The sequence below is a fragment of the Marmota marmota genome, unplaced genomic scaffold (assembly GCF_001458135.2).
Source record: "Marmota marmota marmota unplaced genomic scaffold, marMar, whole genome shotgun sequence".
In the NCBI taxonomy this organism is placed as follows: Eukaryota; Metazoa; Chordata; class Mammalia; order Rodentia; family Sciuridae; genus Marmota; species Marmota marmota.
In genome coordinates, this window is record NW_026000016.1 from 23,248,319 (window position 1) to 23,272,109 (window position 23,791).

Genomic DNA, 23,791 nt, shown 5'->3' on the forward strand with positions numbered 1-23,791 from the left:
TGTACTCTAAATTATTTAATTTCTTTCAGTATTTTCTTAGCATTTCTCTTTAATCACTAAAATGTGTAGACTGGGAAAAGACACAGCAGGGGAAGCACTTCCCACAGTGACACCTTGTGATAACATCCAACACTGCTGTCTCAGAGGGGCAGCTATGCATTCCTACTATAGTCTCTCTACAGCTAAACTGGCTAAGTAGGGTGGCATAAATATTGTCCTCTTACTTTTGAAGCTACAGTTCAGGTAATACTGTATTTTACCAGTTCTAAGATGTAAATTTTACATCTCATAGGCTTGGATTCAGTTTATAACAAATGGCACATCATACTTTAATTGGCAGTATTTTTTTCTTTCTTAAAATAATAATATGCCTTACAATGGAATACAATAGAAGACACAGAGACAAATCAATAGAGATACAATCATCTGATAGATGTGTCGAAGGAAAAGATACTTTTTAAAACAAATCATACTGGGAAAACTGGATATCCATATGTAGAAGAGTGAAACTTTGTCCCTATATCTCATTGCAGGAGTCAAAGTGGATCAAACACCTAGGCAGTAGACCAGAAACTTTGCAATTGCTAGAAGAAAACATGGAATTGACACTCCCAAGATATTGGCACAGGCACCAATTTCCTTAACAAGACCTTTAAAGCCCAAGAAATAAAACCAAGAATCAATACGTAGAATGGCATCAAATTAAAAAGCTACTGCCTAGCAAAGGAAATGATTAAAAGTATGAAGAGAGAGCCTACAGAATGGGAGGAAATCTTTGCAAGATACTCCTCTAGGGCTGGGGTTGTAGCTTAGTGGTAGAATGCTTGCCTCACATATGTGAGGCCCTGGGTTCGATCCTCAGCACCACATAAAAATAAACAAATAAAAATAAAGGTATTGTGTCCATCTCAACTAAAAAAAATTAAAAAATACTCCTCTAATAGGAATGTATTAAAGAACTCCAAAAACTTAACACCAAACAACACAATTAATAAATGGGGAAAAATTAATCAGACACTTCTCAAAAGAAGAATACAAATGGCCGACAAATATATGAAAAAAATGTTCAGCATCTCTAGCAACCAGGGAATGAGATTTCACCTCACTTCAGCCAGAATGGCAATTATTAAGAATGAAAATAAGAAATAAATATGGCATTTGCAAGATTTCTTAAATAGATAAAACTGAAGAACATCATGCTAAGTAAAATAAGCTGGACCCAGGAAGTCAAAAGTCAAATGTTTCCTTTCATATGCAGAAGTCAAACCAAAATAAGGGAAAAGACAAGAAAAGGGGGGGGGGGAGTCCCATGAAAACAGCAGAGAGATCTGAGGAGTAGAAGAAGGGAATTGAGGGGAGAAAGGAGGGAGGTGAAAAGGGAGGAACAGGGGAATGAAACTGATTATATTATCCTATGTACATATATGAATACACCACAGTGAATGTCACCTTTATGTATGTGTACAGTGCACTAATTAAAAAACTATTAATTAATAAGAGAAAGACTGGTCAAATAGAGGAAAGGAATAGGGGGAGGAAGTAGGGGAGGGAGAGGGAAAGTACTGGGACTGACTTAGAACAAATTAAATTCCATGCTTGTATAATTATATCAAATGAGCATCAATATTATGTATAAATATAATGTACTAATAAAAAATTCTAAAAATAACTACATGCCTTGCAATTGATAGCATCATAAAATTGACAACATACTGTATATACTACACATAATAAAAAATGTGAAGTAAACAAGATGAGTTAAAAAGGAATTAATCTAAAATTGCAGTAGAGAATTAATAACATTTATCATGAATTTATCATTTAATCTGAACTGTTCTAACTCAGAAGAAAGTTAAGTGAATTAGTTACCTTAATTCAGCAACATCAGATTTATCCAGGGCATTTAGACCAACAATTGCATTTTCTATAGCTGGTAGCACACTTTTTAGTTCATTGGCAGTTTTCTGTAATAAAAATTTAAGCCCCTAAATACATATGAGTGCATATAGTTGCAGATCTGACATATTTATGTCAAGATTTCTTAAATAGATTATATATATATATATATATATATATATATATATATATATATATATAATAGATATTTATGTGTTGAACCTGGAAAATATAATCTGACATTTTTATAATGCCTGTAAGTTATGCATCTTGTATGACTTAGGTCTGTGCACACATGCTTATACTGTTGTTTACATGTTTACATGGGTCATAGTCCTAAATGTAGTGTATTATCTCATAATCCCTGATGAGAAAGTATTGTTGTGGGGTTCTCACACAGAAAGACAGGGCACTGGAGCATTCTGAAGGTGCCATGTTATCTTCTTCATGATTCTGAGGAAGTCCCTACACAGTATCACTGAGAAGCAAAAACACTGATTGGCTTCTGCCTTCTCTTTTTAGACTCAGTGTAGTATTAAGAATACCCTTTTGAGGAGTGGTTCAATTAAAGGGGGGATTACTGTGGAGCTAAAAAAGTTCTTTACTTCTACATATCCTTTCCAAGTGCATGACAGGAACACTGCTGGTACGTTTTCAGGGTCATATGTTTTCGTTAAACTTGCTAAAATAAGACTTTTTCACTATACTCACTTAGGACCAATTTCTCTTTCTACTTTGCCTCACTCATTGTCAACTATCCTTTCATGGCTGTGGACATTTTTGGGATCTAGCTAAAAAACTGAATTAGGAATTATATTTCTGCTGCTCACCATGAATTCCCTATATAATAAAGTTATTGTAAGTTATCTGGAATGGGAATGGCTTCCAGAAATACTTCTGTTGTCCACTGTTCCAACTTTCCTGGTGATGTGACATTAATGTGCAGGGTAAGAAGTCATACTACAATATAAACTTCTCCTGTTGTGCTTGGCAGAAGAAATTACGTGGTTAGCAGGGGGAAAACAAGGTTTGCTATGTATTGGTCAGGAGCTGATCTGTTGAAAATCCTTCCATTTATTAGATGTAAAAAATTGTAAGCCAAGGTTTGGATTTTCACTGACACATACTCAAAATGGAAGTATGAGTACACTTGATAAGCAGCGTTTACTATTCTAAATCTACCATGGATTTCTTAAATGAGAATTGTGAAAAACAGAATAAATCAGAATTTATAGTTTTTAAATTAATAATTGTTCCACTTAGAAAACTTCATTGAAATAAGTGAGAAATTATAGATTGCTATATAATTGAAAAAAGTGCTTTCTTGAATATAAATTCTATCATCTATCTATTTACAAACTTGTGGAATAGGAAATAAAATAATTAACTGATAAGTCACTTTTAGATTTTAGAGATTATAAATACAGTGAGTAGCAAATCATAATGAGAAATTTTAGATCATACCAAAAGTAATAATTTATTAAGAGGAAAATTGCATGAGGATATAAGTGGCTCTGGGTTTTTAAATAATCCAGGTAATGAAGAAGAATAACTCATATGATCATGTTAGGAAAATTTATATTTCTTGCTAAGTTTATAAGAAATATTGACATTAATGAAAAGAATATAAATGTCAGGAAATACTTATATAAAGAAGACTTGATGGAAAACTGGTCAATAAATGTCATTTTAAACAGTATTTAAAATTAATCACTCACAAATGATCTTGAAATGCCATTACCCCTTATTCCAAGTTTGACAGTTATTCTAAAAATGTTCATGATATTGTCAATAATGAGTTTATAAAGTTGGAGGAAAGTTGTAAACTATCAAATGTTGAGAGCCAGAGTCAGAATGATGCCTGGCATTTGCCAGAGGGAATGTTTGAAAAGTGATGCCAGCAAACCATTGAGATGATGATTTGAGTTAAGCTATATATAATTGCTGTGATGCTGGCTTGATTGTATTGTATATTTGACCTTTACTGTCGGGCAATGGGGCGGCTCTTGCTGCCTCGGGAACCTGCTACTTTGGAGTTCTCCGGGGATTCCTGGAGGGTTCGGGTTGGTTGGGAAAGGTCCGGAGGAGGGATTTCCGGTTGGTGTGGTGTGTGCCAGGAGGAGCCACGTGGGTGGCGTTAGAGAGAGGTTTCCGGGGAGAGTGCGTGGAGTGTGCTGGTGGAATTCGGAAATAAAGTTTGTTCCTGCTTACTTGAGTGGCTCGTGATTTGTGCCCAGCCAGACTGCGGCAATCAAAAATGGGTAGGTAGCTTGAAAAGATTTCTGACAGGGAACTTTGGATTGAAAGTAATGCTGATTGGCTGGGGATGTGGCTCAAGGGGTAGCGTGTTTGCCTGGCAGGTGCTGGGTTCTATCCTCAGCACCACATACAAATAAAGATGTTGTGTCCACCGCAAACTAAAAAATAAATATTAAAAAATTCTCTCTCTCTCTTAAAAAAAAAAGAAAGTAATGCTGATAAATGGAAGCAGAATGACAGCAAAAAAAAGTGTTGCAATTACTTTCCCTTTTGTTAGTCTTCCTCATGTCTTATCCATACATGTGCCTGGATAGCTCAACAGTTTCTTCCCTGCATTCATCATACTATCCNAAAAAAAAAAAAAAAAAAAAAAAAAAAAAAAAAGCCAGGTTGATGCTTTTCTTATTCCTGACATGAACTTTTCTTGAGCCAGTTTACAAGGGAAAAATCAATAGTGAGCTAGTCAGATCTGAAAAAAAGCCAATCAAAACATTTTGAAATTACCAAGAGGACTACTTGAACTACATATTCATATTCACTATGGTTCAGAATAAACCTTGTCCTAAGTTTTTATTGTGCTTTGGGATATTAGCCAATGGCAGTAGCACTTATATGTAATTTGTAAATAAATAATTATACACATACTGGTGTGTGTGTGTATTTTAATTGATAAAATTCAACAAAGACATGAAAGAAGTCCCACTCTCCATAGCATGAGAGACTATTGATGGAACAGAGTTAAGCACTGGGAAATCTGATGAATCACACTGGGTTCTGCTGGTATTTTGACCAGACAGTATAGTTAGGAATAGCCAATTTAAAAATAGGTCTATTCAGTGAACAAAAGAAGTGATATAAACCAAGAACCTAGGTCCTAGAACTGTTTTGTTTCTTGCAGATGTTCCTTTTGGAGGCCAAATGTATTTTTAAAATTAATTAATTAGTTAATTAATTTTTATTAGTGTACTATAGTTATATATTTTTGAGATGGTCTTGAATGATTTTCTGTCATTGAAACCATCAGAGCCTCTAGGAGTGCTGATTAGTCAAGGACAGGGACCAGGCATCTTTGTACTCCCTATTTTCATTTAATAGTGTGCTGTGTGTAGTGGGGACTCAATAAATATTTGTTGGGATAAAAATAAAAAGCATTCATAGTTGGTCTGATGTTTACGTTGGGGGTTAGAAAATAATTTTTCAAATCTAAAATATTTTTATTGTCTATATTTTAATTTTACCTGAGCATAATCTTCCACAATTCTTACTTCTTCTGCCATAATTTCTTCATCCTGTTTAACAAGTATCTGAACTTTCTCAACTACTTGTGAATCTTTCTCAAGTTTTTCCATCAGAACTTCTATTTCCTAATGAACCAAATGAGTTTTCTTAGAATAAATTTTGAAACATGATCCCTTTTGAAAGGAGAAATTAAAATAGCTCATTTTGTTATTATAAAATTTATCAAAGTCAGCTGAAATACTTCTACTTAGAATAGTTGATAGACTACAAGCCACCACAGCATATTTCATATGGATTTAACTAAGGAATCTCTCTGTATAATCTTCTATAGTTAGTTATATACCTAATGTTCACACTAAATTATTAAAATGTTATCAAGTTACTATTTTGCTATTATTGCTGGAATTCACCCCCCTCATTTTACAAATAAGAAAATTGAAACTAAAGGAGATAAAGTAATTTCTTCAAGTTTGCACAGGTGCATGATAGTGCAGTTAGAATTCTAAGTCACCTTTGCCAGATACCTGAGTCTTTGTGTTCAAACAATGGTCTAGGTTAGACTATAAAATATTTAAGAGATTTAAAATCAAACATACCTTTGTTTTCTGTTCGATTTTAGGGCCAAGAATCAAGAGCTCCTCCTGCATTTCTGTAACTAGTGTGGTTGCTTCCAGGATCTTGGATTGACCTATGTGGAAACGGCACCTGAAGGAAAAAGAAAGCCTGGGCTGAGTCTTTTGGGTCTGAAGTGCTTGGACCCAGAAGTGTTTCAGATTTTGGAGTTTTTCAAGTTTTGGAATATTTCCATAGACCTTTCCAGTTGAGCCTCCCTTACCTGAAAATGCAAAGTCTGAAACTTTTTCAGCATTATGTTGGTGCTCAAAAAGTTTCGGATTTTGGATTTTTAGATTAGGGATGATGGATCCAAAGTTTAGGGATGCTCAACAACCTGTATTAAAAAGGTGTAAGACAACAAAATATTAGTGACATAATTTGATAGCATATCAAAGGCCAAGTGGGGTTAATTCCAGGGATGGAAGTCTAGTTCAGTATTTGAAAGTAAATCATTATAATGACCATGACAAAATTCATGAAAATAACTCTTTTTTAAAATTGTTTCTTTAAACATAGTATATTCTATATAGTAGAATCCATTTTGACAAAAATTATACAAGCATGGAACATATATCTTATTCTGATTAGGACCCCATTCTTGTAGATATATATCATGATAGGATTCACTTATTTTCATATATATATACATAGGAAACTTATGTTAGATTCATTCTACTGTCTTTCCTATTCCTATCCCCCAATCCCGTCCCTTCATTCCCCTTTGTCTAATCTACTGAACTTCTTTTCCTTCCCTCCCTGCCTTTATTGTGGTTTAGCTCCCACATTTCAGAGAAAACATTTGACCTTTGGTTTTTTGGGATTGGCTTATTTCATTTAGCATGTTAGTCTCCAGATCTACCCATTTACTGGAAAATGTCTTTGTGGCTGAGTAATTTTCAATTATCCACAATTTTTTTATCCATTCATCATGATAAAAACTCCTATAAAACTAAGAATCAAGAGGAAGTCCCTCAATTTGATAAAGAATGGGTACATTAAAAATAAAATGAACTTTAGGGAAAATCTGAAAAAGAAAACTGGAAATCTGAGACTTATCTTCTAGTGGAGCATATCCTTGACAGGCCATTTAGGCTTTAAATATGATAATTCTCTAGAAGGGCACCTCCAATTTAAATAGAATATTTAATTATGAGGTTTGGGGTGGAGAAAAAGTCCTAATTGGCTGTAAGAGACCCAAACCACATAATCAACTCTTCCCAGTTTTTCTTATCCCATGTTTACCCCTGGAAAACTGGGGTAAGGGAATTTGTGTGTAGCAAGGAAGAGTTGGAAAATGGGTAACTATTGCCTCATATTTCTTCTACCACCTAGCCATACTTGCTAGATATTGGCCTGTTATGGATATTGATGATAAATCATCACAAATATAAAGTGACAACCCTTAGGGTGGCCCTGGTGGAAGATGTTCTAGGATAGTATGATGAATGCAGGGAAGAAACTGTTGAGCTATCCAGGCACATGTATGGATAAGACATGAGGAAGACTAACAAAAGGGAAAGTAATTGCAACACTTTTTTTTGCATCAATTTGATATGATCGTGTGATTTTTCTGCTAGGTCTATTAATATGCTGAATATATTGATTGACTTTCAAATACTGAGCCAGTCCTACATCCCTGGTTTGGCCATGATGTAAAATTACTTTTATATACTATCAAATTATATTTACTAATATTTTGTTTTGTCTTATACCTTCTTAATACATGTGAACATCCCTAATCCAAAAATACAAAACTTTTTTGAGCACCAGTGTGACACTTAAATGTACTGACTACATGGCTGCGAATGGATGGCAACAACCCTGGCAGGTAAGGAGAGGATACCTTAGATGACAGGAGTTAGGAATGGAAGGAGGGCCAATTTATCACTCTTACCTCTAGTCTGTAGAGCATCTTGCCAATTTACTTAGGCTGTTGCCATCACTTCCAATTTAACTGATGATCAACAAAAAATTTAATCTAACAGAAATTTCTCAGGAGCTGCCAGCTCTAGTAGACAGACTAGTTGAACAATATAACCAGATTAACTTTCTGAACTTTGATATGATTCCTGTAACCTCATTATATTTACAGACTATCTCAACTGCTCTAGTATTGCGTTAGTCCTGCCCTATGTGATGTTGTTAACAAAAACTTAATAAAATTAGACTTCAAACCCACATTAGCAAAATACTACTATCAAGGCCTCTCCTCTGCGTTTTCTTCCTCCTTTCCTCCCTCCTTTCCCTCCTCCTCCTTCTTTTGCAGTACTGGGGGTTGAGCCCAGGGGTACTCTATCACTGAGCTACATCCCCAGGCCTTTTTATTTTTTATTTAGTTTTCATTTTGAGACAGGTTCTCCTTAAGTTGCCAGAGTCACTTTTGAACTTACAATCCTCCAAAGACAGCTACAACTTCTTATGAAAACATCAGGCTTATGCTTCCTGTCACAGGCAAACTAATCTAAATTCTTTATCATCAATAGTGATGAAAAATCACATTGCCCTGCACGTCCTTTTGGCCAGTTGAGGCAGAGTATGTATGATTGCCAGTACTTCTTGATGCACCTGGATGAATAACATTTTTAACTGGTTTGGCTCCAGATAGGGAGCCTGGCTGTGTTCTATTCTCCAAGAGGGAGTCACAGACATGACTACTCTCATTCAGTATTCCCTAAGACAAACAATGGATTTGGTCCAAACCCATATTGGTACAATTAATTAGGGCATCTGGTGAAGTGGCTTATTTTAAAAATAATTGTTAGCTGGTCACATGACAGGTTGGGGGATGAACTTGTAGAGAAATGGTTGTATCAGATGGGCTTGGCAACCTTTCATGTCTCCACAGAGGTCATACAAGGCAAGGTTTAACTGCAACTAATTTAACTCTTAGCTCTTTGCTTTGAATAACAACACAGGAAAAGTCCTGTGGCAGACACTACTTAAGATGAGTAGTGATGAAAAATCACATTGCCCTGCATCCAGTTCACTTAAATTGAGGCTGAGGCTAAGCTAAACCTGAGTCAGGACATTTAGTGAGACAAAAAAGAAGTTTTTTTGTTTTGTTTTGGTACTGGGGATTGAACTCTCAGGGGCACTCAACCACTGAGCCACATCCTCAACCCTATTTTGTGTTTTACTTAGAGACAGGATCTCACTGAGTTGCTTAGCACCTAGTTTTTTGGTTTTTTTTTTTTTTGCTGAGGCTGGCTTTAAACTCTTGATCCTCCTTTCTCAGCCCCCCAAGCTGCTTAGATTACAAGTGTGCGCTTCTGAGCCCAGCTTCCAATAAAATATTAATATTATCTATGAAGATAAATTAGAACAGTTTAAAATTTTCAAAATCTTGGAAGCATATTTCATCTAGAGCTTTGGATAAAAATTCAGCCTGATCAATACCTAGACATGAGTCTATGAGACAATAAAATATAAACCTAGTCAAGTCCAACGATCCTCTGGCCTGTAGAACTATAAGCTAAAATATTAATTTTTGTTAAAAACATTAAGTTTGAGCCAGTATAAAAGAAAATAGCTATAAAACCGTAGTAATAAAAATCTGATGCAGCTAATATTCTAGTACTACAAAGTATCTGATGCTAAGGGCCAAAGCATTGGTTTTCCAACTTATTTTGGCAGCATTACTGAATTTTGAGATGAAAATCTGACAAGTACTGTCAACTTATACATAAATAAAATAGGTCCTCTATGGTTCAATTGAAGCAATTTGCTGGGTTGAGACACTTTCTGTTGAGTATTAATTTGAACATAAATACTGATTTCACTGATATTACATGTCAAGTAATATTTTATTTCATATTCTCAATATGAAGCTGGAATTCTATATAGCTTTCTCAAAATTCCAGATAATAAATGTTATAAGTGCAATATAATAAAGGGGAACCACTTCCAATGGGGTTAGTAAAGGAAAGCCTGACTAGTAAAGAATGTAAATGTCAGATGAAGTTGCATGCAAACATTACAGCAGTTCATACCAGGTAATCTTTCATTTATCATCATGAGCTAACCAACAACTGTAAATTTTTGTTTCTTAAAATATGTTTGAAAACCACTGTCTTGAGACAATAAATAGTTATTGACAACATCCATAGATCTTAAAAATTCTTCAATATTTAGCTTTTTCCCCCATGGAAAAGGTAAATTGAGATCAACATTTTACAAATAAAAGCACCAATATAAAATACATGTTTATTATTTGGTCTCAAAGTCTTACCTCTTTATTTGCATTTCCTCTTTTTGTGACCTCAAAATGTATGAAAATGTTTCCATGAACTGCAAGTAGGTTCTGGGAGTGATATAATAATGCCTTCCAGTTTCTTGAAAATATTTTGGGATCAAGTCATTTATGCTTTTGTGGATTTGAACACATGTTGGGGCAAAATTTTCATTTAAGTTCTGAGGAATAATAATTTTTTTTAAGGATTAAAAAAGAGCAATATGGATTTACATAAATAAAAGAAAACTGAACACTGTGAATAACTAGAAATAGTTTATCATTTCTGAGATGTAGAGATGTAGAGAAAGATCCTGGCTAAATGGGACCATGAACTTATAAACTTTAATAATCGGGATAGTGGGAGAGGTAAGAAGAGGAAATCATATAACTAAAGATTAACGGCATATAGACTCATTCTCTTAGGCTTCACCCTTATTTTTGCTACAGCAAGGACTTAGGGCACCAGCATCAGTGGCCAGGGATTATGGTGCTTTTTTCATCTCTCAATTCCTTTCTTAAATGGTTATCAGCAGCAAGATACTCAAGGAAGTTTCCTTGAGTAAAACAGAGATACAAAAATGTGAGGGACCAAATGATGCATAGGTGGGTAAAAACCAGAATAGAAATGGCATCCCATTTGCTTACATTGGGAGAGAATTTAGGTTTAGACATAATTGAGTCCTTACTATTCATCTCCACTCCACCAATCCCAAATAATACCCGTCACTTTTAACCCAGATGCATTTTCTTTCTAGTTCCACTTGCCTCTATTCTTCTTGGGTTTTGCCATCTTTGGACACTTGGACAAGCAAGAATACAGTCCGTTTCTAAGTCCTGCCTTGAGTTTCAGGCTCCAGGCATTGACATCTTCTTTTGTCAGCACTCTTTCCCCCCTTTCTATCATTTGGGTTATATGAGGTCTTTAATCACTCTAGAATAGATTCTTACTTATGGCTCATAAATTTGGAGCTAATTGTATGTTGTGGTTTTTGTTCTCATTTTTTTTTTTTATAATTTTGCTGTTATAGTCAAGCTGAGCAATTTACAAGGCATACTCGAAGGCTGCAGAATCCTTACCATAGGATCTGCTATGCAAAATGCAGGTGGTTTTCCTTCATGGAAATCTCTGTTTACCATGGGGGGTAGAATAGTGAAGACACCCAGGCAGTGCAGAATCTGAGCGTAATTGAAATAGGGTGGGTAAGGGGGCAAAAAAGATCGGGAACTGATGAGGAGTCAAGATGAACAATTGACCCATTTTATAATTTGCCTTAGAAGTTGCCTATTTTTGCCCATCTAGGATTCATTGCTATTCAGAGATATAATGCTAGCAGATGCTAGTAATAAAATGAAACCTTCACTTGCTTTAGATATTTACCTCTTTGTTCTCTAAATCCACCTTTTCCATTAAGAAAGAGTTGGCTACAAGAAGGAGAGCTTCTTCTGGCCACTTATGGTACCAATCCATTGTGCAGGAGCTAATCATAGAAGGGTATGCTCTACAATTTTGGCGCAGGTTAGGTCCTGCAGGACTCATGATTATAAAAATATGAAGATATTTATGTATTCTCTGAAAATTAATGAAAACATTTTGTTAAAATGTAATTCAGTACTTTGGAAAAATATTATATTGAAAATTCCATTTAAAATATGCTTCAGTTCTTTCCTTAGTGGGTGGACTAGAGACTGATTAATTGTGCATTGAGTGTCTGCCAGCAACAGAGTCCTTCCCAGGGAACTCACAGTCCACAGAGCCATTCTGAGAACTCCTTTATGTGACTATACCCTCTTGGCTTCTGTTGGGTGGACCCAGTAGGAGAGGTTTGGACTCAGAACCCTCTTTTATGAAGGGGTTTGGTACTAGAGTTTTGTTGAGTAGGGGACCTTATATCAGATGACCATGGGGCTGACTATTTGACTCTTTTTTTCTAGGGTGGTGTGCTTTTAGAGACCCACAAGACTCAAAGTGAGAAATGATCTGGTGAATTAAAGCTGAAAGGTACAGAGAGAAAGAAAAGATCCACAGAACAAATAGGGCACCGGAGGAGGTAGTAATAAACTCTCACAGCTAAAGGATTATGGCTAAGCAATGCTAGATGATATACATCTTTTTTTAAGCAGGTCCCAGGTGAAGTGCTAGTTTCTTTGAAATTTGCCTGTATTGCTTTTCCTCATCTGACCCTGTTCTTGGCAGTATTGGCCATGGGGCAGATTCCTTCCTTATTTCCATATGTCACTTTATAATAAATTTACATTCCTGAAAGCAGCCTCAGTGAATCATTGTTCCTTTTAACTCTGAGTCCACCTTGTACAAAATGATAATATCTTCAACTATCAAGCAACACATTTTGCTTTATAAGTATGGTAAAGTTGAAAAAAGACTAAAGGGTAAGATATTTCTTTTTTCCCTTCCTTCTTGACTGAAAAAATTTATAAAGGCAAATAAAACTTTTTAATGCAAATTTCATACAATACAGAAATGTTTAAAGTAAAAATGAAAGTACTTCTCTTTTTTTGACCCTTCCCCAAACTGCTACCTGAAAGTATCCAAAGTTAATAGTTTAAAGTGTACCTTTATTATTTTATTTTTATTATAAGATGCAGCAAATACTTTTTGAAAGCATTTATTTTATATATATATATATAATTAAAATTGACTTCTAACTGGGGCTCTTGGTTTTTCATTTCTGGAGTGTACTATTCTCCATATTCCAAATCAGAATTTGTTATTCCTTCCCACTCACAATCTATTTAATAAACTAATTACTATAATAAGGCACTAGAGTACCACAAATTATCAGGATGACATTTGTTTTTTCTACCATGGCATCTGAAAATATAACTCAATCTGAGTATTCATTCATATTGCACACGTTCCCTATCAACTGTGGATTCTATTTCTGGATTTTGTTTTATTACAATATCCTCTTGCAGTAGATACTAAGGGTCTTTTGAGGAATGGTGGGAGACCAGGTTCAAATTTCAAATGACCCCAAGGTAGAAAAACCTGGCACTAGATATAAGTTAACCAGTGGTCCATCCCCAGTGAACATTGTGGCTTGAATAATCATGGCCACCCATTTAGTAAGCCACGGTTACCCATTGTGTGGAAAAACACAGAATGTCCAAGTCATTGGTCTAGTCTGTGTATATCATCAGACTGGTATTTCACAGACTCCCGCTGCTCAGTTCATTATGAATATTGCTTGTTCTCTTTGGCCAATTTCTTTCGTATCCATCGTCTTCTGGTCAATTCTAGGGCTACTCAAAGGAATGAGAAAAATTCTTATTTTACACTCTTCCTGATTTGTTTCCAACATAGTTGAAAAGAAACCTCATTAACTGGGAAAGAATCTGAAAAATAATCTTGGGTTCTTTTAACAAAAATTTGTATTGCCTACAGCATTACTATTTTTTTTTTTAAACTGTTGATAACCAGACAGGCTCAAATAGTCGTTAATCTTTGACATATCTAAGATATGAAGTGTCTGTGTTTAGGGATAGTGATCATTATTTTAGCTTTAAAAACTCATATTTAACTTGAAAATCTTATACATAATTATAAATGTGGTCTGGTTTTAATTTAACATGACAATTTGATAAAGTTAATCCACAAAAAAGTACCTTTTGGAAGAATGCAAGTAAAGATTGTCTGTCATCCACATAGCCAGATTGTTCAGCCAAAGATCGAATCCTCATTGCGATAGAATTCAGCTCTTCATTTTCAAACAAGTTAGGTATTTTTCCTGAACTGACAGTGTAGCTCAAATCTTCCAAAAGTAATTTCTTAGGTGAAACATATATTTAGTCAGGAATGAGTAAATTATTCATATATTCTGCTCCTAACAAACTCAGAAAATAATAGTATTTAAGGGGAACTGAGGCTTTTCTTTTTTTTTAAAAGCAAGCTAACTTCTTGATTCAATTCCATCAAATATACATTTTTTTCTGAGTCAAAATAAGCTTCATTGATCCATCCATTCATTCAGATATTAGAGAAATATATACTTGGTATTGACAGTATGTCACATATCTACATTAAGTACTGAAGCAAGAGGTAAGGGAGGATGGGTACAGTAATGAACTGAGCAGGAATCTTGCTTCAAGCAATTCACAGAAACCCTGAATACATCTACATTTGAGTTTGAATAGTAGACAAACTAGAAATAACATGGCAGAGGGATTGTTTTCACTTAACCAAGTTCATCTCTCTATTAGGGTTTCAAATCCAATGAGATAGGAAAGAGAAGAGAAAAAGCAGGGAAAGAAACTCTACCTGAAGAATTATTATGAAAGTAGGAAACATTTTGCTTTTGAGAATAAAAATAAGTTTTCGAACAAAAGTTCCCACTCCTTTCAGCAGACTACAATTATTCAAAACTATGGCATGATTACAAATACATGAACTCTGTGGGCTATGATTAGGCAAGGGCAAAGAATAATGAAAAGAATTAATATAGTAGGCTAATTGGACTATGTATAAGTATTTTCTTTTTAAATATCAAATTACTTGGGGGTACATAAATATCAAACTTTAACAAATAATAAAGACAGAAAACACTTACATGTTCTAGGGATAAGTTAGAAACCATCAGAACAGTGGCATTCCCTTCTAACCCTGTTTGAAGAAACACCTTTTTAAGGACTTCTTTGAATTCTGTGTAGGCGTAATTGCGAGATACAGGCACTCGGTATAGTTTGTGTTCTGCCACATAACAGGCTAAGGTTGCACAAGTTTGTTTTCCACAGCCATCTGTTCCAATCTTTGAAAGAAAAAATATCCAATCCAACATATTATTTCTATAAATTTTCTGGGAGTCTGTCAATATACAAATTCGGCTTACTTGTGCTCAAAATTTTGTCAGTAAACATATTTTAGATGATTTTTATTTGTAACTTTTTAGGTGGTATATTAAAAATAATTTAAATATTTTAATCAAACTTTTACAAGGCACTTATTCACATTCAATATTTTAATAGCCTCTTGAAATATATGAAATAATTTTTCTGAAAATATCATCATTGTGTCACCATTGATATTTGATTCATTTATAAGAAACTAGACTAGATATTTATGTTCAGCAATAATGAATTCTCTTTTCTTTTCCTGCTAGTTTAGATGCTGATTTCTTCTTCTCTTTCTATGGCTTTGAGATGTAATGTTAGATTATTTATTTGTTGACACAATATCTTTTATTTTTTTATGTGGTGCTGAGGATCAAACCCAGTGCCTTGTGCATGCCAGGTGAGCACACTACTATTTGAGCCACATCCCCAGCCCAACTTTCTATTCTTTTAATGTATGAGCTCAATGAAATGAACTTTCCTCTTGGAACTGCCTTTATAATATCCCAGAAATTTTCATATGTTATATTGCTATTTTCATTTACCTCTAAGTATTTGTTAATTCTATCCCTGATTTCTTCTGCTTTCCATTGATCATTCAATAGTGTATTATTTAGTCTCCAGGTGTTAATGTAGCTTCTATTTTTTATTTTATTGTTGATTTCTAATTTTATTCCATTATGATCTGATAGAATGCAAGGCATTATCTCTACTTGTTTGTATTTGTTGAGTTGTTTTGTGGCCCAATATATGATCTATTTTAGAGAATGATGTGTGTGCCGCTGAAAAGAAAGTGTATTCAGTCACTGATGGATGAAATAGTCTATATGTATCTGTTAAGTCTAAATTATTAATTGTATTTTTTAGTTCTATAGCTTTTTTATTTACTTTTTGCTTGGAGGATCTATTGAGTAGTGAGAGAGGTGTGTTAAAGTCACCCAGTATTATTGTGTTGTGGTCTATTTGATTCTTAAAATTGAGATGGGTTTGTTTGATATACACAAATGCTCCATTTTGGGGAACATAACTATTTATGATTGTTATGTCTTGTTGATATATAATTCCCTTAAGCAGTATGAAATGATCTTCTTTGTTCCTGCTAATTAACTTTGGCTTAAAGTCCACTTTAGCTGATATGAGGATAAAAACCCTTGCTTGTTTATGTGATCCATATGAATGATATGTTTTTTCCCTATCCTTTTACCTTCTTTGCCTATGAGGTGAGTCTCTTGGAGACAGCATATTGTTGGGTCTTGTCTTTTCTATGTCTTTTGATTGAAGAGTTTAGGTCATTAACATTCAATATTATTGAGAAATGGTTTTCATTCCCTGTAATTTTGATTTATTTTAACTTGAATTAGTTTCTCCATTGACTGATTATTCTTCTAGTGTTGTTCTTCCCTTGTTTGTTTTCAGTTTTATTTTTCATTACTTCTTCATGAAATATTTAATTATAAATATACTGTAGTACAGGCTTTCTAGATGTGAATTCTTTTAAATTTTGTTTATCATGGAAGGTTTTTATTTTATCATTAATTCTGTAACTTAATTTTGTGGGTATAGTAATCTTGGCTGGCATTCATTTTCTTTCAGAGCTTTGTATATATTATTTAAGACTTAGCTTTTAGGGTTTGGGTTGAGAAATCATGAGAGATCAGATTGGTTTCCCTCTAAATGCGATCTGTCTATTTTCTCTGGTGGCCTTTAAAGTTCTATCCTTGTTCTGTATTTTAAGCATTTTAATAATAAAATGCTTTGGTGTGGGTCTGTTGTAATTTTGTGTACTTGGGATTTTGTAAGCTTCCTTGTAATTGATTTTCCATTTTATTCTTAAGGTTTGGGACATTTTCTCATATTATTTCATTGAAAAGATTGTGCATTCCATTGGTTTGCATGTCTGCACCTTCATCTATCCTGATAAATCTTAAATTAGGCCTTTTCATGACATCCTGCATTTCTTGGAAGTTCTGTTCATAGTCTCTCTCTTTCTCTTTTTTTTTTTTGTTACTTTGGATTGAACTCTCAAGGGCACTCAACCACTGAGCCACATCCCCAGCCCTATTTTGTATTTTATTTAGAGACAGGGTCTCACTGAGTAGCTTAGCACCTCATTTTTTGCTGAAGCTAGCTTTGAACTCATGATCCTCCTATCTCAGCCTTGCAAGCAGCTGGGATTACAGGTGGATGCCACCATGCCCAGCTGGTGTTCATAGTCTCTTAACATCTTTTCTTCATGCCAACTTTATTTTCAAGATTATATATTTTGTCCCCATTGCCTGAAACTCTGGTTTCCAAGTGGTCTAGTCTATTGGTGATGCTTTCCATTGAATTTATAATTTGGTTTATTGATTCCTTCATTTTGAGAATTTTTGCTTGATTTTTTTTCAGAATCTCTCTCTTTTTATTGTAGTGATCTTTCACTTCCTATATTTTTCTCTCTGATTTTATTCCTTACATCATCCTTTATCTCACAAATAAGTTTGACTATGTATATTCTAAACTCCTTCTCTGACATTTCTTCAGAGAAAGAAATGGTGTCAATAGATTCTATTATTGAAGTATCTTGATTTGGTAGGGGTGATTGTTCCCTTGCTTTTCCATGTTGTTTGTGTGTCTGTCTATCTAACACTATAGATCTGAGGCAGTGGAGATTCTACCCTGTGAACTTATAGTGTCCCTAAGGTTTCTATTTACCTCAGCATTTATGGAGAGAAAAATAATAACAGCTACCAATGCAAACAATATACAGTGTTAAACCAATGATGTTTATGATGTCAAAATAAACAGAAATGATATGATGGGTTATTGCCAACAATAAAAACAGTAAATTTGAAAAAGGGTTTACTATTTTGAATGGTGGGCATGGAGTGAACAGAAGTGATGAAGGGTGTGATGATTATGAGGGAGGAGGAAAGAAGGTAGAATAAAAAATTAAAGGAAGAGTGAAAGAACAATAGAGATAGGCTGTTTTAGCAGAAGAAAAGAGAGGAGAATCAAGGGAAACAGATAAGTGAGAGAAAAAAAAATTTACTTTATATAAAGGAAACATTTTAAAAATTTAAAAAAGAATAAAAACAAAACTGAAATATACTAATCAAACATCCTAGTCCTCAAAAAACTGATCCATGAAAAATAATTGGTTTCAAAAATGCTAGAAATAAGAAAAAAAGAAAACAAACAGACATGAATATGTATAAATATCCATGAACCATTAAGGTTACAATTAAACAGAGAAAAGGAAAAAGAAAAAAAAAGAATAAGATAATTATTTCCATTGGAGTTCAAAAGATTCTCAGTTTCCCTTCTTAAAGCACTGTTAGATGGGTTCTTCTAGGGTATGATGCTTGCTCCTCCCTCAGCGTGGGGTTGCTAGAGATAACCCATAGGAGGAACTCTGGAGACAGGGTTTAGGCTTAAGTCGGCTCCAGGCTCCAGCTGAATGCCAACTAGTTTGAAGACTTTTTTCTTTTTGACAGTGCATAAACTTTCTTTTTTTCTTTTTGCATGCATAAACCCAGGGCTTTATGCATGCAAAATAAGCAGTACTCTACCAACTGAGCTATAACCCCAGCCCTGGTTAGGATATTTTAAATCAGCACTCCTCCAGGGCCCAGCAATTGCTGGTCCATGCTGGAAGACTGTAGTCCAGGGATCTACCCTGGGTTCCACTTGTCTGGTGGAGGAGCCAATTCTTAGTCCACTCCATCACCTGCGGACCCCATATTTCTTGATCTCAGGTTCAGTCTCCAAACTCAATCTATCCCACCTCTGCGCTTTCAAAACCCCCAGCTAGTAGCAGCTCTTCCAGCCGGTCCTGCGACCAGGTGGATTAGAGAGGGAAAGGGAGAGCTGGGTGGGTTTCCCTGACCAGTTGTCGCCTTGTTAACCTCTCTTTATGTTTGATTTTCTCCTGGTCAGTTAGGCATACTCTTTGTCTTGCAATGTGGGTTTTTCAGGCCTGTATTTCAAGCCAATTTCAGGTTTGCCAGGAATTGGCTCCATCAGTTGCTGTCCCCCACATTGTGGCTGCAAAATGGTTCCTTCCTCTGTCCTCTACATGCTGACAGGAGAGATGTAATTTCTTTCCCATAAAGGATATTGTGCAGCATGCCTTTCAGTTTATTCAGGCAGTGTCTTTGATCTCTAAACTCTCCATACCTAGACACACCTCAGGCCTCCTAAAAATATGGGTTCCTTTAATTTTCTTATCCCTCTGCTTGCAGAGGGACCACTCTGGGTGGTGCCTATAGCTGCAGCAGTGGCTGTGTGCTGTAGATTTCTTCCTTATTTTATTAAATCCAACCTCTTGATTCCTCAATCTGCTTGATTGTCCAGTATTAAATTCCAGTAAAGCATCCCTGTTCCCTTTTTCATTCACCCACCTTACTGAGAAGTTGCCTATCTGCTTTCTTGATCCTACTGTATTCCACCATTTTGAAACTCAACTAAGGTTTACTCTTTAGGTTGTGAGTTCTATGGGTTTTGACAAATATATAGTGTAATGAATTCACTGTGATTGTGTCAAACAAATTTTCACCACCTTAACAAGTCTGTGTTTCACTTTCTCTCCTTCTGACCAAAATTTTGGCAACCACTAATCTCATCATCTCCATAGTTTTGCCTTTTTCAGATAATATAATTGGAATAATGTAGTTATAGCCTTTCCAGATTGGCTTATTTCACTTAGCCTTTAAGAATCACCATGTCTTTTGCAGTAGAATAGCTCATTTCTTTTATCCCTGAATAATATTACATTGTACAAATGACCACAGTTTGTTTATTCATGTGCTTATTGAAGGATATCCTGGTTACTTCTGGTTTTGGGTGATGATGAGTAAAGTTGCTGTAATCATTCATGTGCAGGTTTTTATGTGGACATAAGTTTTCAAATCAGTTGGGTAAATATGAAGAAGCATGCCTGCTGGATCATATGGCATAACTATGTTTAGCTTTGTTTCTTACTGCCAATTGTCTTCCAAAGTGACTGTGCCATTTTGCGTTCCTACCAGCAAAGAATAAGAGTTCCTGTTGCTTTGTCTCCTTGACAGTAATTCCTATTACTATTTTTTAGGAACTGGGTAGTTTAATTAGTGGTATGTCATTTTTGGTTCCCCCAGTGACAATGGATATTGAACATCTTTTCATATGCTTTTCTGCACATCTATTTATTTTAAATTGGGTTGTTTGTCTTTAGGACTTTCTACAAACAGAATCATGTGGATGTTTTTATTTTATCATTGATTTCTAATTTCACTCCATTATGATCTGTTAGAATGCAGGGTAGTACCTCTACTTGTTTGTATTTGCTAAGGGTTGCTTTGTGGCATAATATATGGTTTATTTTAGAGAAGGATCCACGTGCCGCTGAGAAGAAAGTTTATTCATTCATTGAAGGAAGAAATATTCTATATATGTCAGTTAAGTCTAAGTTATTGATTGTATTATTGAGTTCTATGGTTTCTTTGTTCAGCTTTTGTTTGGACAATCTATCCAATGGTGAACAAGGTATGTTAAAATCATCCAGAATTATTGTGTTGGGGTCTATTTGATTCTTGAACTTGAGAAGAGTTTGTTTGATGAACATAGATGCTCCATTATTTTGGGCATATAAATTTATTATTATTATGTCTTGTTGATGAATTTTTCCCTTAAGCAGTATGAAATATCCTTCTTTATCCCTTTTGATTAACTTTGGCTTGAAGTCTACTTTATTTGATATGAGGATGGAGACCTTTTTACTTGCTTCTGCAGTCCCTAAGAGTGGTATGATTTTTTCCCAACCTTTCACCCAGTCTGTGGATGTCTTTTCCTATGAGATGAGTCTCTTGGAGGTAGCATATTGTTGGGTCTTTTTAAAATCCAGTCTGCTAGTCTTTTGATTGTTGAGTTTAGACCATTAACATTCAGGGTTATTATTGAGACATGATTTGTATTCCCAATCATTTTGTTTATTTTTGGTATTTAATTTGACTTGGTTTCTCCTTTGATTAGTTTTTCCTTTAGTGTAATACCTCCCTTTGCTGATTTTCATTGTTGTTTTTCAATTCCTCTTCATGGAATATTTTGCAGAGGATGTTCTGTAAGTTCAGGCTTTTGAGTTGTAAAATCTTTTAACTTTTGTTTATCATGGAAGGTTTTAATTTCATCATCAAATCTAAAGCTTAGTTTTGCTGGCTATAAGATTTTTGGTTGACATCCATTTTCTTTCAGAGCTTGATATATGTTGTTCCGGGATCTTCTAGCTTTCAGGATCTAGGTTGAAAAATCTGCACATAATCTAATTGTTTTCCCCCTACATTAATATGATTTCTTTCTCTCATGACTTTTAATATTCTCTCCTTATTCGGTATGTTAGGCATTTTCATTATAATGTGCCTTGGTGTGGATCTGTTGTGTTTTGTACATTTGACGTCCTGTAAGCCTCTTGGATTTGGTTTTACAATTCATTCTTCATGTTTGGATTGATTTGGTTGGAAATCCATATTTTTCCTGCTTCTCTTCTCATCCAATAGGTGGGGTCATCTGTTGTTAGCTGGTATCTCCATCCTCAGGATGATGAAGGTAACCAGGATGTCACTGTGCTGGAGTGATGACTGCTGGGGAGAGACGGGAGTTAGAAACTGGGTACCTGGCCAGCTGGAGTTCCAAACTGGGAGTTGCCCCCCACTGAAGCTGGTGATGAAGATGGCTCAAGATGGAGGCACCTGCTTTCAGCAGTGGGCTGTAGGGTGGTGTAGCGGGAGCCGAGAGATGGCTTTGGTCAGTGAGTTCAGAGACGAGTTCTGTGGCATGCAGTGTGTGGCTGTTGACTGACTTCAGAGCCTGTGTGAGGTTCTCAGGTGCAGGCAGGCTACTGCGTGTAGGGGATTATCTCTGCTGCTGCCCAGTCCTAAGATGGCGGCGAGCAGGGAAGTCTCATGTTGGTAGCTGGGGGTTGACATGGGAGTGGTGGCAGGAGTTCCCGCGTGTGGGAAGCTGCTGGGTGTCCTATGTGGGAGTGACATCTGTGATTTCTGCTCAGGTAGGTGGCCAAAAGTTCTGGGCAGGTGCTGTTGCCAATGGTCCTGCTTGGGTACCCAGTAGTACTGCGTAGGTGAGTAGTTGGGAGACCTACTATGATGCTGAGGCCTGGAGCCCTGGACGGGCACGGTGACTGTGATTTCTGCACAGAAGCAGAAATATCGCTTGCAGAGAAGCAGTATTCTCATTACTTGAGTCCCAGGTCACAGGTCAATTCAGAATGCTGCCTCCCTCTGGTCACCATCTTGGATCTCCATGAGTGGAATGTTGATAAAGACAGTTTTACTTTTTTTTTTTTTCATTCTGAATGCCCTTTCCCCCTTTTATTACTTAATTGCACCATTTAGAACCTCTAATATAGGGTTTGGTAGAAATTGAGAGTCAGAACATCCTTCTTTGTTTTCAGTAGTCCTTGTCTAGAAGGCATGAGTATAGCTACAAATCTCCATAGATGTCCTTTATTGGGTTGACAAAGTTCCCTTCTATTCCTTTTTGCTGCAAGTTTTTTTTTAATTTTTTATTGTTGGTTGTTCAAAACATTACAAATTTCTTGACATATCATATTCCACACTTTGATTCAAGTGGGTTATGAACTCCCACCTTCACCCCATACACAGATTGCAGAATCACATCAGTTACACATCCATTGATTTACATATTGCCATACTAGTGTCTGTTGTGCTCCGCTGCCTTTCCCATCCTCCACCATCCCCCCTCCCCACCTCTCCCCTCCCCTCCCCTCCTNCCAAATGTCTTCTTTGATATAATGAGAGCAACTAAGAACAGAGCAGGGAGGAAGAGCAGGAACAAAAGATTAACATTAAACAGATACATGAGGTGGGAGGAAAAGGGAGAGAAAAGGGAAATTGCATGGTAATGGAGGGAGACCCTCATTGTTATACAAAATTACATATAAGAGGTTGTGAGGGGAATGGGAAAATAAACAAGGAGAGAAATGAATTACAGTAGATGGGGTAGAGAGAGAAGATGGGAGGGGAGGGGAGGGGGGATAGTAGAGGATAGGAAAGGTAGCAGAATACAACAGTTACTATTAGGGCATTATGTAAAAATGTGGATGTGTAACCGATGTGATTCTGCAATCTGTATTTGGGGTAAAATTGGGAGTTCATAACCAACTTGAATCAAATGTATGAAATATGATATGTCAAGAGCTTTGTAATGTTTTGAACAACCAATAAAAAAATGAGTTGAGAAGTATTGCTTCTTCTATTTCTAAAAGGGAAAATAGAAGGTTTGTGAAGATTTTGTGTTAAGTCTTTCTTAAATGTTTGATAGAATTCTCTAGTGAACCCATTTGGCTTTGTAGTTGTCCTTGTGGGGAATTTAAAAATTGTTAAATCAGTCTCTTTATTGTATAGATACATTAAGATTTTTTCAGTCCTCAGTTTCAGTAGTTTGTGTTGGAACGTATTCTTCAATTTAAGTTTTCTAATGTATTGGCATACAGTTGTGGATAGTATTTTCTTATAATCCTTATTTCTGTAATGTTGGTGATGTCGCCTCTTTAATTCCTGGTTTTAATAATTTTGAATTGCCTTTCCAATTTTTTAAAAAATATAGTTTTAATTGTCAATGGACATTTATTTTGCTTATTTATATGCAGCGCTGAGAATCAAATACAGTGCCTTGCACGTGCTAGGCAAGTGCTCTACCATTGAGCTACAA

General features: G+C 35.5%; 1 protein-coding gene across 1 annotated transcript in view; it reads right to left on the reverse strand.

The window, feature by feature from the left end:
• Dnah14 (dynein axonemal heavy chain 14) overlaps nt 1–23,791 on the reverse strand; it is a gene marked incomplete at its 5' end in the record, with an annotated part of 341,751 nt that overhangs the window by 91,627 nt on the left and 226,333 nt on the right. The window contains 7 exons of the mRNA XM_048809786.1: nt 1,870–1,964; nt 5,394–5,519; nt 5,991–6,099; nt 10,238–10,419; nt 11,619–11,810; nt 13,865–14,026; nt 14,806–15,003. Coding sequence (XP_048665743.1) covers nt 1,870–1,964; nt 5,394–5,519; nt 5,991–6,099; nt 10,238–10,419; nt 11,619–11,810; nt 13,865–14,026; nt 14,806–15,003 — 1,064 coding nt within the window. The remainder of the gene's footprint in view (nt 1–1,869; nt 1,965–5,393; nt 5,520–5,990; nt 6,100–10,237; nt 10,420–11,618; nt 11,811–13,864; nt 14,027–14,805; nt 15,004–23,791) is intronic.